Here is a 14,063-nt window from a genome sequence, read left to right on the forward strand (position 1 = left end):
CAACACTGACAAAGTCTAGGTTTGATGTTTTTTGTTAATTAAACCCAATCATCTGTTGACCACACACACACACACACACACACACACACACACACACACACTGTGGCATAAGACATACATATTGTGCTACTATCCACAATTGTCAAGACAAGGAAACAACCTAAATGTCCATCAACATTTGCAAATGTTGGTGTGGTCCACGCATGCAATGGAATATTACGCAGCCATGAAAAAGAATGAAATAATGTCATTTGCAGCAACACGGATGGAACTAGAGATTATCATACTAAGTGAAGTAAGTCAGAGAAAGACAAATACCATACGATATCACTTATATGTGAAATCTAAACTATGACATAAATGAATTTTGTTTCTACGAAACAGAAACAGACTCACAGACATAGAGAACAGACTTGTGGTTACCAAGGGTGGGGGAGGGGTGGAGTGGGAGTTTGGGATTAGCAGATGCAAACTATTATATACAGGATGCATAAACAACAAGGTCCTACTGTATAACACAGGGAACTATATTCAATATCCTGTGATAAACCATAATGGCAAAGAATATGAAAAAGAATGTATATATATGTATAACTGAATCACTTTGCTGTATAGTAGAAATTAATACAACACTGTAAATCAACTATACTTGAATAAAATAAATTTAAAAAGATATACGTACTGTGCTATATTACCTCATTTTAATTCCTTGGCTCAAGATATATCTAAACCTCTAAATTCAAACCCAACAGGAAATATAATCAACCCATTGGTCTTACCCTGAGGTAGTTGAGGGTGAAATTTGTTAGCCCCATCCTGGTGATGTTTTTGGACAGCTGATCCAGGACCTGAGGATCTTGTGCCTAAACAGGAAAAAAATCATATATTTTAGCCTGTAAGATGGTACCAACAAAGTCCTCGACTGTGCTACAGCTGCTAAGAAATGCAATCTGCACCTTGCCAATTTTTCTCAGAGGGGCAGGCTGCTGGAGATAATTTAATTCACATTTTGAAGACACTTGCATATAACACTTAAGGACACTTTTGGATCAGTGGTGCAAGACCCATCGCCGGGAAGAATCAAACTGAGTCAGATGGGAGAAATGACTTTACTTCCTCTGTGAGAGGCCCTGTGTCTTCAGGAGGAGGGGTCATTAAGTCCAGCCAGGACACCTCCAAGGTCCCTGGCACTGCCGCCCCCCTGCCCCGAGGGAAGGTGTGGGCTAGATTTGGCAGAGCCATGCTTTAGGACTGGCCTTTGCTGTGTGTTGTGACAGTGTTGTTTTCAACAGCTTGGAGCTGAGGACTAAATGTGAAAACTTTGCAACTGCCATGAAATATACACATATATTAAAAAATTCTAACTCTCCTCCCCATTAAGCGAAGGCTAGAAATAGATGTCTTCAACAATTTTCATCCTGCAGGACTGCAAGGGTATGCATAATATTTTCCAAAGTATCAGCCACAGAAAAAAAAGATGTAATGTTTTGTGGGCCACCCCCAATGTTCAGTCTGACCAGAAAAAAAAGAAAATTCTTTCTGGATTCCAATGTAAAGTGTCTCTTAGTTGATGCTCTTTCTTTCTGTTTGTCTTTTCTTCTTTTTTAATTGATATAAACTGTTGCTAAACAGAGGAAGTCTTAAGTAAACATCCCTTTGTCTCCACATCTGCATTCATGAGACCATCTAGGTTATACCAACACCTTAATTTATTCTTTTTTTTTTGTTTTACTTTAATTTTCCTCACAGTGATACAACCAACTGGCTTTGTGTATATAAATAAAATGCAGGAGAAACAGTCAGAGCTTGTCACTTTTCATGTCAATTTCTGGAAAGGGGATCCTTTGTGGACAGGGAGCTGGTGTTTATTGAAGCCTTTCCAGGTTCCAGGAAGAGCTGGTTCTGTAGCTACGCATCAGATAGTTGTGGTCGACCTCAAGGAGCTCACATTGCAGTTGGAAGACAGGACGATAATAAACCCATGGAAGGATATTTTTGCTTTCGTCATGGCCATTGTTGCTGATAGCCAATCACCAATACTTGCAGAGGTCCTATTATGTACCAGGCACTGGCCTAAGTGTTTATGTGCATTAACTCTTAATTTTCAAACCAGTCCTCTGAGGCTGGCTCTATTACTATACCCATTTTATAGATGAGGGACTGGAAGAACAGAGATGTCATGCCACTTGCCCAAGGTCACACAGGAACAGGGATTCAAACCCGTGTGTTCTCAGGCCCAGGCTCCTGACCACTACTCTACCCTGCTGCTTCTCCGTCTATTTTGAGACTAATAAGAATGGCTCTTCCAGACTGCTGCTTCGAGGAGAGAGGAGAATGTGAACTGGGCTTTGAAAATTGAGGAGGACTTGGGCATGGATGGGCAAAAAGAATGTAGCACTCAAGTGTACAGCACTCAAGTGTACAGCAGAAAGCACAGGGTCGATGGAAAGGGTAGAGGTTGGACAAACCAGATGGGAGGAGGGTGTTGAGGACAAAAGCCTGGGGAGACGGCCTGTGTATGGACAGTGGGGAGACAGACAGCTTATCAGCGTGGGTGTTAGAGTCAGAACCTGCTTAATCGAAATCTTGATTTGTCCCTTTTGGGCTGAAAGGCATTGGACAACTTATTAAACCTATCTGAGCCTCCATTTCCTTACTTCGAAAATAGGAGTAATAACAATTCACCTCTTCGAGTTACTGTAGGGACTAAATATAAGGTGTCCAAAATGCTTAGCACAGGCCCTACGTATCAAACACCCAGTAAACGCTCACTACTGTGACTGTATTCTCTTTTCATTGTACAGGGTCTTAAAAATCAGGCTCATTCAGTCTGATTTTGTTCCAAAGCATTTTCGCAGAAACTGCTGCATCGCGCATTCTGGAAGAGGGATTTATTTAATTTGATGCTATATGACTCCTTCTTAAGGGACTGACCTGATGAGTTCCTACCAAGTCTTACCTTTAAAAATCTCTCTAGATTGCCATCAAATCCACCCTTGCACCTCATTTGTGCTCAATAAATTTGATGTGATTTATGGCCAAATGCGACCAAGAGGACCCCAGGTGTTCTGCTGCTTCCCAGCGCTGTGGTTAGGAAGGGCACAGACACGGATCTGAGGTATGTGAGCCCCAAGTCTTGTCGCATGGTTCTAATCAAAACTGGCAACTGTTTTTCTTACTCTTTGTTCTATTTCTCTGCCCATTTATACATAACAGGTTTATTAGCCCAGGCAGAGCAGTACGTGATAATGACTGCATGGAATTTAAGAAAAGTACAAACTGTTTATTGAGGTAACCTCAATTTGGAGTTTAAAATAATAAATTATTTTTTAAAAAGGCTCACAATGCACCAAACTCAGAAACAAAGGAGGGGGAAAGGGGCCTGTGGATGAAAATGGCTGGGGGAAAAACTCATAATTTAGAGTTAATTACCTAAAGTGTGAAGACTCTGGGAGTTCTTTCACGGTGAGAAAGAGGGGCTTCTCCTTTCTGAGTAAAATGAGGGGATGAAAGGAAGGTAGTAAAATAGAAATTAAGTTACTTACATGCATGGCAAGAATGCTTCTTGGGACTAACTCTCTGTATTGTCTAATGGTAAAGTGCCATGTTTTTATTCTCATGAGATCATCAAAGGTGAACTCCAAGATCAGTCTGCCTTCTGTACACACCTGGAAGCAACAAACAATGGACTCAGTGATTAGGTACTTTGTGATCACCACATTTTTGTAACTCACGGGTCAGCCACTCAGCGTGGTCTCCCTGACTCCCCTTGGGCGGTGCTGGATCTTGACAAAAATGTGACACGGGTGATGTATCCAAGGAGAACCAAGACAGGTGTAAGATATGGAATCAGTGGGGTCAAAAGACAGCACAGCTGCTCACTAGCCATTAGCTAAAGGTAACTCGACTAGTTACTACTGAAACTCCAGGAGCCCCCATTTCTTCATTTATAAATATACAGACAAAACCCATCTTATAGCAATGATATGTCAAAAACTCCTGGCACACAGTGTGTCCCCCACAAAATTGGTACTCTTTCACCTCCTTTTTTCTCCACTTTCATTATGCTTCTACCATAGGAGTCTGAACTCTGTTCTAATCTTGGTTATGCTACTCTGGGAGAAAGTATCTAATAAAAGTATTCCTGCTTACGTATGAGTTTCTACAAGGTTGCCCAACCAGAGAAAGTTTTCACTTCCAAAGAGAAATGCCAGAGGGCAACGCTTAACCCAAGGCTGTGGGTATTCGTTAGTGACACGTGGAAAATAGAGGCACATTTAGAATATATTCCTTGAATCACATCCTAACAGCCATGACAAATTCTGCTTGCAGAAAGGGCCAGGCTTTGGGGGAGCCAAATTAATTTAAGAAAAAAATATATTATTAATGAGACAGGGTTTCTGAGGCTCAGGAACCCCTTGATAGAGTGATCAGTGACAGGGTAGCATTTTTATCTTCTTTTGAAACTCAGATGATTTTAGGCATGTAGTTCTTATTTTATTTGCCTTTCTTTTCACTGTTAATGACTTTGAAATGAAAGAAAATGCTGGGTAGTCTCATGGCACTCATTCCATCTCAACTATATAAGATAGGAAGTGGAGGCATAATATTGGTTCAGTTGTAATTAAACAATTACAGCTCATTATTCAGTCCATGTTTACCTTAGAGAAGCAGTAGAAAATAATGGATGGAGGCTTTGGCATCAGAAAGTCCTAAATCCAAATCCTGACTCTATTTTTCACTTATTTTGCAACTTCGGGAAAAACAAATAAATTCCTTAAGTTTCAGTTTCCTCATCTGTAAAATGAGGATAATAATATCCTTAGGTAGGACTGTTGGGAAAGTATATTAAATGAAATTGTGTATATAGATTGCCTAGTATTGTACCTGCCAGTAAGTGATAGTTTAAAGATGAAAGACATGTAACCAAAGAACACAGAACCCTAGACCACAGGTTGTTATGTCTTATCTGAGACCTGCGGGGGGGACGGGGGGTTTGAGCAGTGTCTCAGGGCCTTTGCTGGGAAAAACTTAGCCTCCACCTGGATGCTGAGATTCCCACTCACTTTCTAGACTCAACCAGAACAGCTTCAGTTTTATCTGTTTTAAATATTGGACTTCTGATCAAGCCTTTTCGAAGAAAGATTTCTTAGACTGAGAAAAGAACAAAATTTTGGAAATCACTGCACTACACATTAAAAAAAAAAAGCAATCAACTGAATAGGGAAAATGATCATTTCTAAAACTATAGTCCATGAAGATAATTAGCAATTTATATCAACCTTTTATGAAATATTAATAATCACTTCCTTCTTTGGGAATTTAATACAAAAAGCCACCATTTATTGAGTTGCAACTATGTCCTAGGCACTGGGTTAGGTGATTTCTATTCTCTCTAATTTAAGGTAATATTTTCTTTAAACAAGTGAAATACCAGTGCAGGAGAATTAGTAATGTGTTGATAGGGCACCACTTAAGAAAGATGCTAATAACGTCTGCCATCTTCATTTTATCAAAGGTCTCAGAAGCACTGTCAGATAATTATTGATAATCTGGGTGAAGACCTCTAACTCAGAGCCAATTAGCAGAATCTGTGGGTAATTTCAGGCATTGGGCTCTTTGCCCCAAAACTCCTTGGCTGAGCGGTCTTCAGAGCCTCATGTTTGGCAACTTTGCCATGAGAGTCAAGCACAGTGAAATTGGGGAAGACTTCAGCGTCCCCACCTCACTCCTCTAGAGCCTCATCAGCATCAGAATTAATTTAATAAGGTTTTCAAAAGAGTTGCATGGAGATTAAGACACGCAATTCCCCCTGGAGTGTTAACATGACAGAAGCCACCTGCAGTGGAGGCTTTCACAAAGGGGGGGTAACTGCAGCCAGACAGTGACAGAGAAATGTATTGACAATACAGGACAGGGAAGGGATATTTGGATGCTACAATCCTTTTCTTTTAAAGAGGGAGGATTATTGGCTGTTTAAACAAATATTAGCCCAGTTAAATGTCACCCTTTTTTATTATCTAATCTGTTTGTTTTGTGTTTATGAACCATAAACCCAAGGCAGTTTACTTCTACTGGAATAGAATTTCATAAAGGGAAGGCCTGGATGGAGTTCGTCTGATGAATTACTCAATTGGAGCAGCTCTAAGGTCAAGTTAAACTGTGTTTTTTGTTTACTGTGACACAGCAAACCAGCTGAGGACTCTTCATGCAGCCAAACTGCTGTGGGCCTACAAAAGGGAACATCTCAACAGCCTTGGACTCCTCCTTTCTCAGCCAAAACCAAGGAATCACCTTTATCCAAGGCATAGGATGTGCAAAAGAGGAATCCTGAGACTTGAATCTAAGTTGATTGTGTTGGGTGTTTTCTTTAAGGGAAATTAAATGACTGACTTCCTTGAACGAAAAGATGGAAGATAATTTGGTCACTGCTAATCTTCCCCAAGTAATTCTATCCACAGCCTCCACCCAAGCCCTATGCAGTCTCTCCAACCCCTGCTCCCATCATGGAGGTTAAAGGAAACTGAAGGCTTTGTGATTTATTTTATATGCAACAACCAGCAAACGGAATAGAGGCACTTAAGAAAAAAAAAAAATGTATATATTCCTTGTTTGGAAATTGTAAAAAAAAAAAATGGTCATAACTTATGAAGGCGAATTAATGTTTTCTCTTTTCAGAAAAATTCTGTGCATTCCTTGTAATCAATACAATTAATGTAGCTTTTATCTAAAGTTGGCCTTTTTTAAAAAAAGCTGCCTTTCACTTGGAATCCAAAATCAAAAGGGTCCCCAATTAAGAAAACATTTTCTGTTGTGCTGAATTCATGTTACCGTACTGTGAGCTCTGACATTTTGTTTCTGTGGTAACCAAAATCAGCTGATTAGTTGGCATGGCAACAGAAAAGATGTAATCCCAGCAGACACACTCTAATCAATGCCCCCAGCACAGATGGTCTCTGGAGGATCAACAAGAAAGAGGCTGGCAGGCGTTCAGCGGATCACGTGCTAGCTTGAGACTAGGCCAGGAACAAGAGAACTAAAAAAGAACATTTCTCAAACTAACCGGTAGCTTTTTAACCCTTTTCTTTCTTTGACTAATTGTAAAGCAATACTGACCATGTAGTTGTATAATAAAATGATTCTCATGTAGCTTTTATGAAATACAATGTACTTTTTAGGTGGGGGTGTTCATTTAATTTTCTTGGCCTTTATGCTTTGAACAGCATGCATGGACTACTGCTTTTAAACATTTATTTATTTATTTATTTTTGGCTGTGTTGGGTCTTCGTTTCTATGCGAGGGCTTTCGCTAGTTGCAGCGAGCAGGGCCCACTCTTCATCGCGGTGCGCGGGCCTCTCACTGTCGCGGCCTCTCGTTGTGGAGCGCAGGCTCAGTAGTTGTGGCTCACGGGCCCAGTTGCCCCGCGGCATGTGGGATCTTCCCGGACCAGGGCTCGAACCCGTGTCCCCTGCACTGGCAGGCGGATTCTTAACCACTGCGCCACCAGGGAAGCCCTGGACTACTGCTTTTAGATTAACCGTTGCAAAAAGCTCATTGCGTTTTACTTCGAGTTGCTGCATATGTAAATGCATATGTCAATATATATATATATACATTTATTAGAGCAATACAATCATTGATATTATAGTAATTTGGTTAGAGTCAGGATAAGAGCGTAAATGTATAAATCCTGTAGTATAACGTGGTAACATGGTGTACAGGCTAAGGTAAGAATGATGAACTAACTGTCAAAGACATGAATGAGGATTCATATTGGAAAACTGGTTGGTATTTCCATGGTACTTTTCTGCAGTAGTAAATAATTTCATAATCAATAATTGAGATCAGAAAAAAACATAAACCTATGTTTACAGAAGTGATATGGTGTCCAGTAAAGGCTATAATTATGGTTCCAGTTTGTGAGCCCCCAAAATAACCCAATATGTACCCCAGAGAGGAGTTCTTTCACTATCTGAATTCACACCCTCAAATACAATTCAAGGGGTCTTTGACTCTGAAAACCTTGGTGACTGCTCTTCTGATTATTAAGCCTTGTTTCCAGTTTGATTCGAAATTGAATTCAGAAAAGAAAGGCTTCATAATGTGTGTTTAAAAACTCTAATTACATATTTATCCATAATCTATAATGTTCCTAGGATCAGGAAATTGCAAAACATGCACTATGGTCCTGAGAATATTAAATATTACTGTTGATTAGGACTGCAGCTGATTTTTGATTCACCAAGTTGACCACATTTTCATAAAAGCAACTAAGAAATGCTGGGTCAAATGCTATTTGGAGAATTAGAGCTTATTGATATTCTAAATTAGAACAACGTGATAGTGCCTCACATAATGCGCTAAGTGATGCCATGTACTAATAGCAGGCTCCCCTTTAAAAAATTCCAAACTATTTTGCTTTGTGATACTGAAATGTCATTAGCCCCCTGTTTTCTACTAAATAGCCATATTATTTTATTACATAAAGATGACTTATTTTTAATTAATATAAGAACAAAAGAAAAATTGGAAAGATTCTTTGGGTAGTATAATAATCGCCAAGGAGCAAAAAAAAAAAAGAGGAAAAAAAAAATGAATGCTTTGGAATTTTCTAAAAATAAATGTGAATAATTAGCATCTGGACGAAGTCCACACAGCTAAGCTACATTTCCCAGAAAGGGATATTTTTCACCACAGTATAGAAATATTCATTACAGGAGTTGGCAAATATATTGCTGTGGAGTAGGGTCAGATGGGTGATCTAAATAATGAAAGCTTGAGACCAAGAGAGCTGAGTTCAGGAGATTGTCCCGTCTGGGAGGTGAGTACCATCTGAGAGGGGAGTGCTCCAGGATAGGGGAGAATGCAACAGAGGAAAGCCTTAGTTTCTTAATTTGAATGAAAAAAGCACTTTATCAAGTCATCGAAAGAACTGGATTCTTTTTGATCTAAAACCAGTCCAGAATGTACAGCACTATATCTTCGGAACAACTGACGGTGCTCATTTCTGCAAAAGTTTTGGTCTGAGAAAGAAAGAAATTGAGGAAATAGATAAAAGCGCTAGTTCAACATGCATTTTTATTTTCAGCGGCTACAGGCTTTGGAAGTAGCTCCTTCATTATGGGAAAGTTTTATTTACATATCACGGATTTCTTTTTTCCCTGAAAGCATAAGGAATTGGTGTGTTTTTCTTGAATGACCTAAAAGTAACAGTAAGCCTACACAAACGATAATGAAGCAACAGGAAAAAGGCTTTCTCTGCAGTGCTCAGACTTTGTAATGCTAGAAATGGCTCAGGTATCCGCAAGGTGATGTAAATGTTTTGTATCTCCGAAAATAGGTGAGCCACAGACAGAGTAAACCATCATCTAGGTGATCATTCCTTTCCACACAGCAAGACGCTCTTTCCAGCATGGACTTTCACATGCAGTGGGAACTTTCCTCTCTGCTCAACTGTTAAAAAGGAAGAAAGGGAAAAACCCATCTCCTCTTCCACATTTAAAATGTCTATTGACAAAAATCAAGATACCATAAACTCAATGGCATTTAATGATTTGCTTTTGCATTTTATAAGCATTTCCTTTGCTTATAAGCATTTTATAAGCATTTTCTTTGGTTGTTTTACTCCCTCGTGGGCACCGGAAAGGTTAAATCGCACCAAAATCAAAGAATACTTTAAATAATAAACATTTTATAGCTACTCTTTCCACAAAATGGTGCATAAGTAACAAACACATCTTCAGTTTTATAATTGGGCTTCTGCAATTAACCCTGATAATCCAACTTCTCTTAACTAAGAGTGGGTTGTCATTTGTGTTTCAACTAAAAGAGATAGCTGCTATCGTAGATATTACAAATTAGTTTCACATTGAATCTTAGTCAAAATGCAATGAACTAGTGTTCATTAAAATAAACTTCCGTTCGCCAGATTCTTTGACTAAATATTTATTCTTACTAATTTTTCTCCTTGGGAGAAGATATAAGGGGATTGTCTATAGTGTTCCATTTACATTTTTATGTTTTTGTGTTCCTTAAAGATTATGGCTAGTTGAGCTATGGTTTGTTGATTTCTTTCCCCTGCTTGTTAATATTTGAATTTAGCTTTAAAAATTGTTTAATTTTAGTAACAAAACACACATACTGACCTCACAGTAATAGGAGAGTGTTCTTTTAGTTGTAGAAGACCCTTTGTATAAAAACCAAAATTCTACGTAATATACAACATCATGGACTATAGTGAACAATACTTAGTATCTTTCAAGCATTATATATTTGAAAGATACTAAGAGAGTGGATCTTAAAAGTCTTCACCGCAAGAACTGTAACTATGTGTAGTGATGGATGTTAACTAAACTTATTGTGGTAATCATCTCACAATATATACATATATCGAATCATTATTTCGTATACTTAAAACTAATACACTGTTAAATGTCAATTATATCTCAATTTTTAAAAAACACCAAAATTCTAATTTAGCAGCCTAAGTTTGATAGGCAGCCAAAACTCTCTTCTCTTAGTCTTGAGGGTCTATCACGTTTGACTTGCCTGGGATCTGTATCACATGCACACACCTTAGAACAGGGTTCACCATAGGGTCTTGCCATGTTACAAACAAAAACGATGACCTCACAGTGCTGAAAGCGTCTGAGATGTGAGAAGTCAGGTTAAAGTTCCAGAAGACAACCATAATTACTATGCTTCAGTGCACCCAAAGAAGAACAAGGCTTGTTGCCGAGCCCGCCCTGTACCTTGGTAAACATGGGCTTCCCGTGCTGGGTGACCATCGCACACTGGTCGCAGTCCACTGTGATGGATGAGTTGTGGTAGGATTCTTTTGAGTGTTTGAGAATGTAATACAGGTCAGTCACTCCTCCTTCAAACACAGTGCTAAAGTAACGGGGGATGAGGGTCCTGCCGATAGCTGGGAGAGAAACAACAGAGAAATAAACCATTAACAAGAATATCCAGATGGTCTCATATGCCCCACACCATTGCCAGACTTCCAACTGGATACAAATCATACCAGGAGGCAAATTTCTCTTTATTACCCACCATGTTCCTTCTGGGTTTCAGTTAATAAAATAAAATCCCTAATATTCAGGAAAAATGTATACAGTCATCTTTCCAGATTCAGTGTCCATCAAAAGTCAGTAATGTAAGAGTTAATACTTTAAACATAAGGGGGGCAAATGTACTGACTACTTTGGACCTCATGTGTATTCTCTAAGTTAAAATCTTTTCAAAAAATAAAACATATCCAATTCACCTGGATTTTTCAATGGATTGTTTGCAGACCAGTTACCCAATCATGTTTTATTATTGGTAGTAGTAGTCATAATGATATAAATTTTGATAATGTAATGCTTTGCGGTACGTGAAGTATTTTGGCCTTCACTCATTGGATCTTTAGCACAACCCCAAGAGAATTGGGGACTGAGACCCAAAAAGGTTATTACAAAAGAAAAAGTTTTTAGGAATGTTTCAAAGTCACATGATTTATAAGTAGATAACTGGGGTCTCTAACTTCAAATCTGCAAACACCCAACCACTAAAACACTTTCCAACACTATGTCTCGAATTGCTTTAATGAAGGGAAATCTTTAAAAAGTGATCTGTATCTGTATGTACAAAGAGATCCATACCTATGTAAGTGCTGATTACTCTCTCCGCTTCTGGAGTTGAATAAAATATCTTTCCAGAATAAAAGGGCCATTTTCAGAGAACTTGATACCTTCCACTTGGTCTAAATTGGTCTCTTTCATTCCACGTGTCCTGTCCTGCCCCATTTTAGTTTGAGCGATTGGTAAGTAGCTGGGTCCCTCTGATATATGACGCTTAGAAACAGCTAACAAGCCCGTGCTTTAGCAGAGATTTTAAATCCTCTTACACTGAAAATCCCAACTCATAATATCAGGAATTTTGCCTATGTGCAGATTTTGAGGAAAAGTACTAAAGCACTCTCAAGCGATTGAAGGTTTTTAATAAATCTCTTACGTTCACTATATAAGGCTTCCTGAAAGACAAAAATAATACTGAAGATAAATAAATTACGCAAGAGAGCTTTAGTAGGAAAAACCATGCAATTTTCACTTGAATGTTTAAAAATATTTAATTTCATTTTAAAAGCATCAGTATTTATCCATTTTGTATGGATCTATATCTCTTTTGTACATGGATTTTCAAAAAAAAAAAGAAAAAACTATAAAAAGAATACCCTGCCAAACTGTTTTCTGAAGTGATCTCTAAAGAATCCCGATGTGGATGACTAGTCTCTGAATAATTTATATAGTTGTTATTGCTTCATATTTACTGCAGTGAAATCAATCAACAAGTGTGTGCTAAATATTCCAGGATCTTTGGCAATTTCAGCCTAAATAATCCTTATACATACATTTTCTAAACACTGACTAATCCCCAACAGTGCATGTTTATTTGTTAAATATAAAATTCAGATAAGAGTAATCTGAGTCCATCATATCCTTAAACATATGCATAGCTGATATATTATAAAGAAAACTTTGTTAATGCAAAAAACCTTGTTGTACTTTGCTAAACAGCTAAAATTAATTAAATGCATTTCAAATATTCTAACTTAAAACTAATTACCATAAATCAGCTCTAGTAATTTGACATTTTGGGATCTATACTGTGGAAAATAAACACAAACCATAAAAATATACACGTAGGGTGAAAATATTTTACTACAATATCCAAGGAATTGTCACATTAAAAAGGTTATTGCAAATAAACATCATTGGATTAGCCTACATTATAGTTTATTCATGAATCCTGCACAATTTAATTTCTTTTTAGTAGTGTTTGCTCTATGATATCATTATTTTCATTCATAGTTTAAGAAAAGTCAAATGGGAAAAAAGTTGGTTAATTCCTTAACTCTAAATTTTTAATCATGTCTCCAACTCCAGGAAATGTACAAGCTTGTATAGTCAATAGACGTAGAGGGAGATTCAGCTTTGCTTCATGGAATACTTTCAAGCACTGAGGGAAATGATTGTTATGGATACCTGAGGTTTGTTTTCAGTCCTGTTTCCTTTGTGGGACTGCCTGTACCATTTTTTTGGAAACGAATGGTCTTACTTGGACCATCACTCATAAAGCTCTGTTATCCATTGTGGTAGAGTGCTACTCTGATGGCCCCAACCAGCCACAACAATGGAATTCATGATCTTGTGTATGTAGTCTCCTCTTTTCAAATCTGGACCGAGCCCTGTGATCTGCTTTAATTAACAGAATGTAGTGCAAGCGACCTTGTGTGTCTATTGGGGCCAAAAGTTAAGAAGGCCTAGAAGCTTCCACTTTGTGCTTGGGGGAAAACCCCGCTGCTATGTACAAAGTACAACTATTCGAAAACTGACATCCTGTGAGACGCTCAACCTAGCCATGTGGAGCAGCCACATGAAGGGGAACTGTGTTTTCCAGACAACAACCCCAGCTGAGCATCCAGCCGACAGCCAGCACCAGCTTGCATGAGTGAAGCCATTTTGGAAGTGGATCCTTGAGCCCCAAATGAGTTGCCTCAAGCTGGTTTCACACAGATCAGAAATGAGCTGCCTTCCACAGACTTTGCCCAAATTGCAGAATCATGAGTAAATAAAAGAAATGTTTGTATTTTAAGCCAATAAGTCTTGGGGCATTTTTAAGTGTAGCGATGGATAACCATAGCACACTTTCAACCTCCTACGCTACAGAGACGGGCAAATTAGAATCCTTTCCTGAAAGAAAGAGGGCAGTTTTGCCACTAAAAGCATATGAACTGTAGAAATGCTGAAGCTTGCATATAGAGGAAAGCAAATCAGAGAGACCAAGAGTCTTTGTGGACTGATTTGGGCCTTGTCTTAGCTGGGAATGAAGCCAACTCAATCCCTTGGAGGTCCCACTTATGGGAGATATACCATCCCCCTCCTTTTTTTGCTTGAGCATGTGTTAGCTTTCTGTGATTTGCAAACAGAAGAATCCTGATTAATGTTGTCCTGTTCCAGCATGGAATGGAGGCGTGAACACACATAAAATAAGGAGGAAGTGATGAGAAAAAGGTGTTG

At 38.6% G+C, this 14,063-nt stretch overlaps 1 protein-coding gene across 11 annotated transcripts in view; it reads right to left on the minus strand.

Moving 5' to 3' along the window:
* Nucleotides 1–14,063, minus strand: part of LDB2 (LIM domain binding 2) — a 382,561-nt gene that overhangs the window by 69,871 nt on the left and 298,627 nt on the right. For all 11 annotated transcript variants that reach the window (XM_032633518.1, XM_032633519.1, XM_032633516.1 and 8 more), the window contains exons 3-5: nt 10,752–10,924; nt 3,546–3,668; nt 780–863 (exon numbers count right to left, since the gene is read on the minus strand). In XM_032633518.1, coding sequence (XP_032489409.1) covers nt 780–863; nt 3,546–3,668; nt 10,752–10,924 — 380 coding nt within the window. The remainder of the gene's footprint in view (nt 1–779; nt 864–3,545; nt 3,669–10,751; nt 10,925–14,063) is intronic.

The sequence above is a fragment of the Phocoena sinus genome, chromosome 5 (assembly GCF_008692025.1).
Source record: "Phocoena sinus isolate mPhoSin1 chromosome 5, mPhoSin1.pri, whole genome shotgun sequence".
Taxonomy (NCBI): domain Eukaryota; kingdom Metazoa; phylum Chordata; class Mammalia; order Artiodactyla; family Phocoenidae; genus Phocoena; species Phocoena sinus.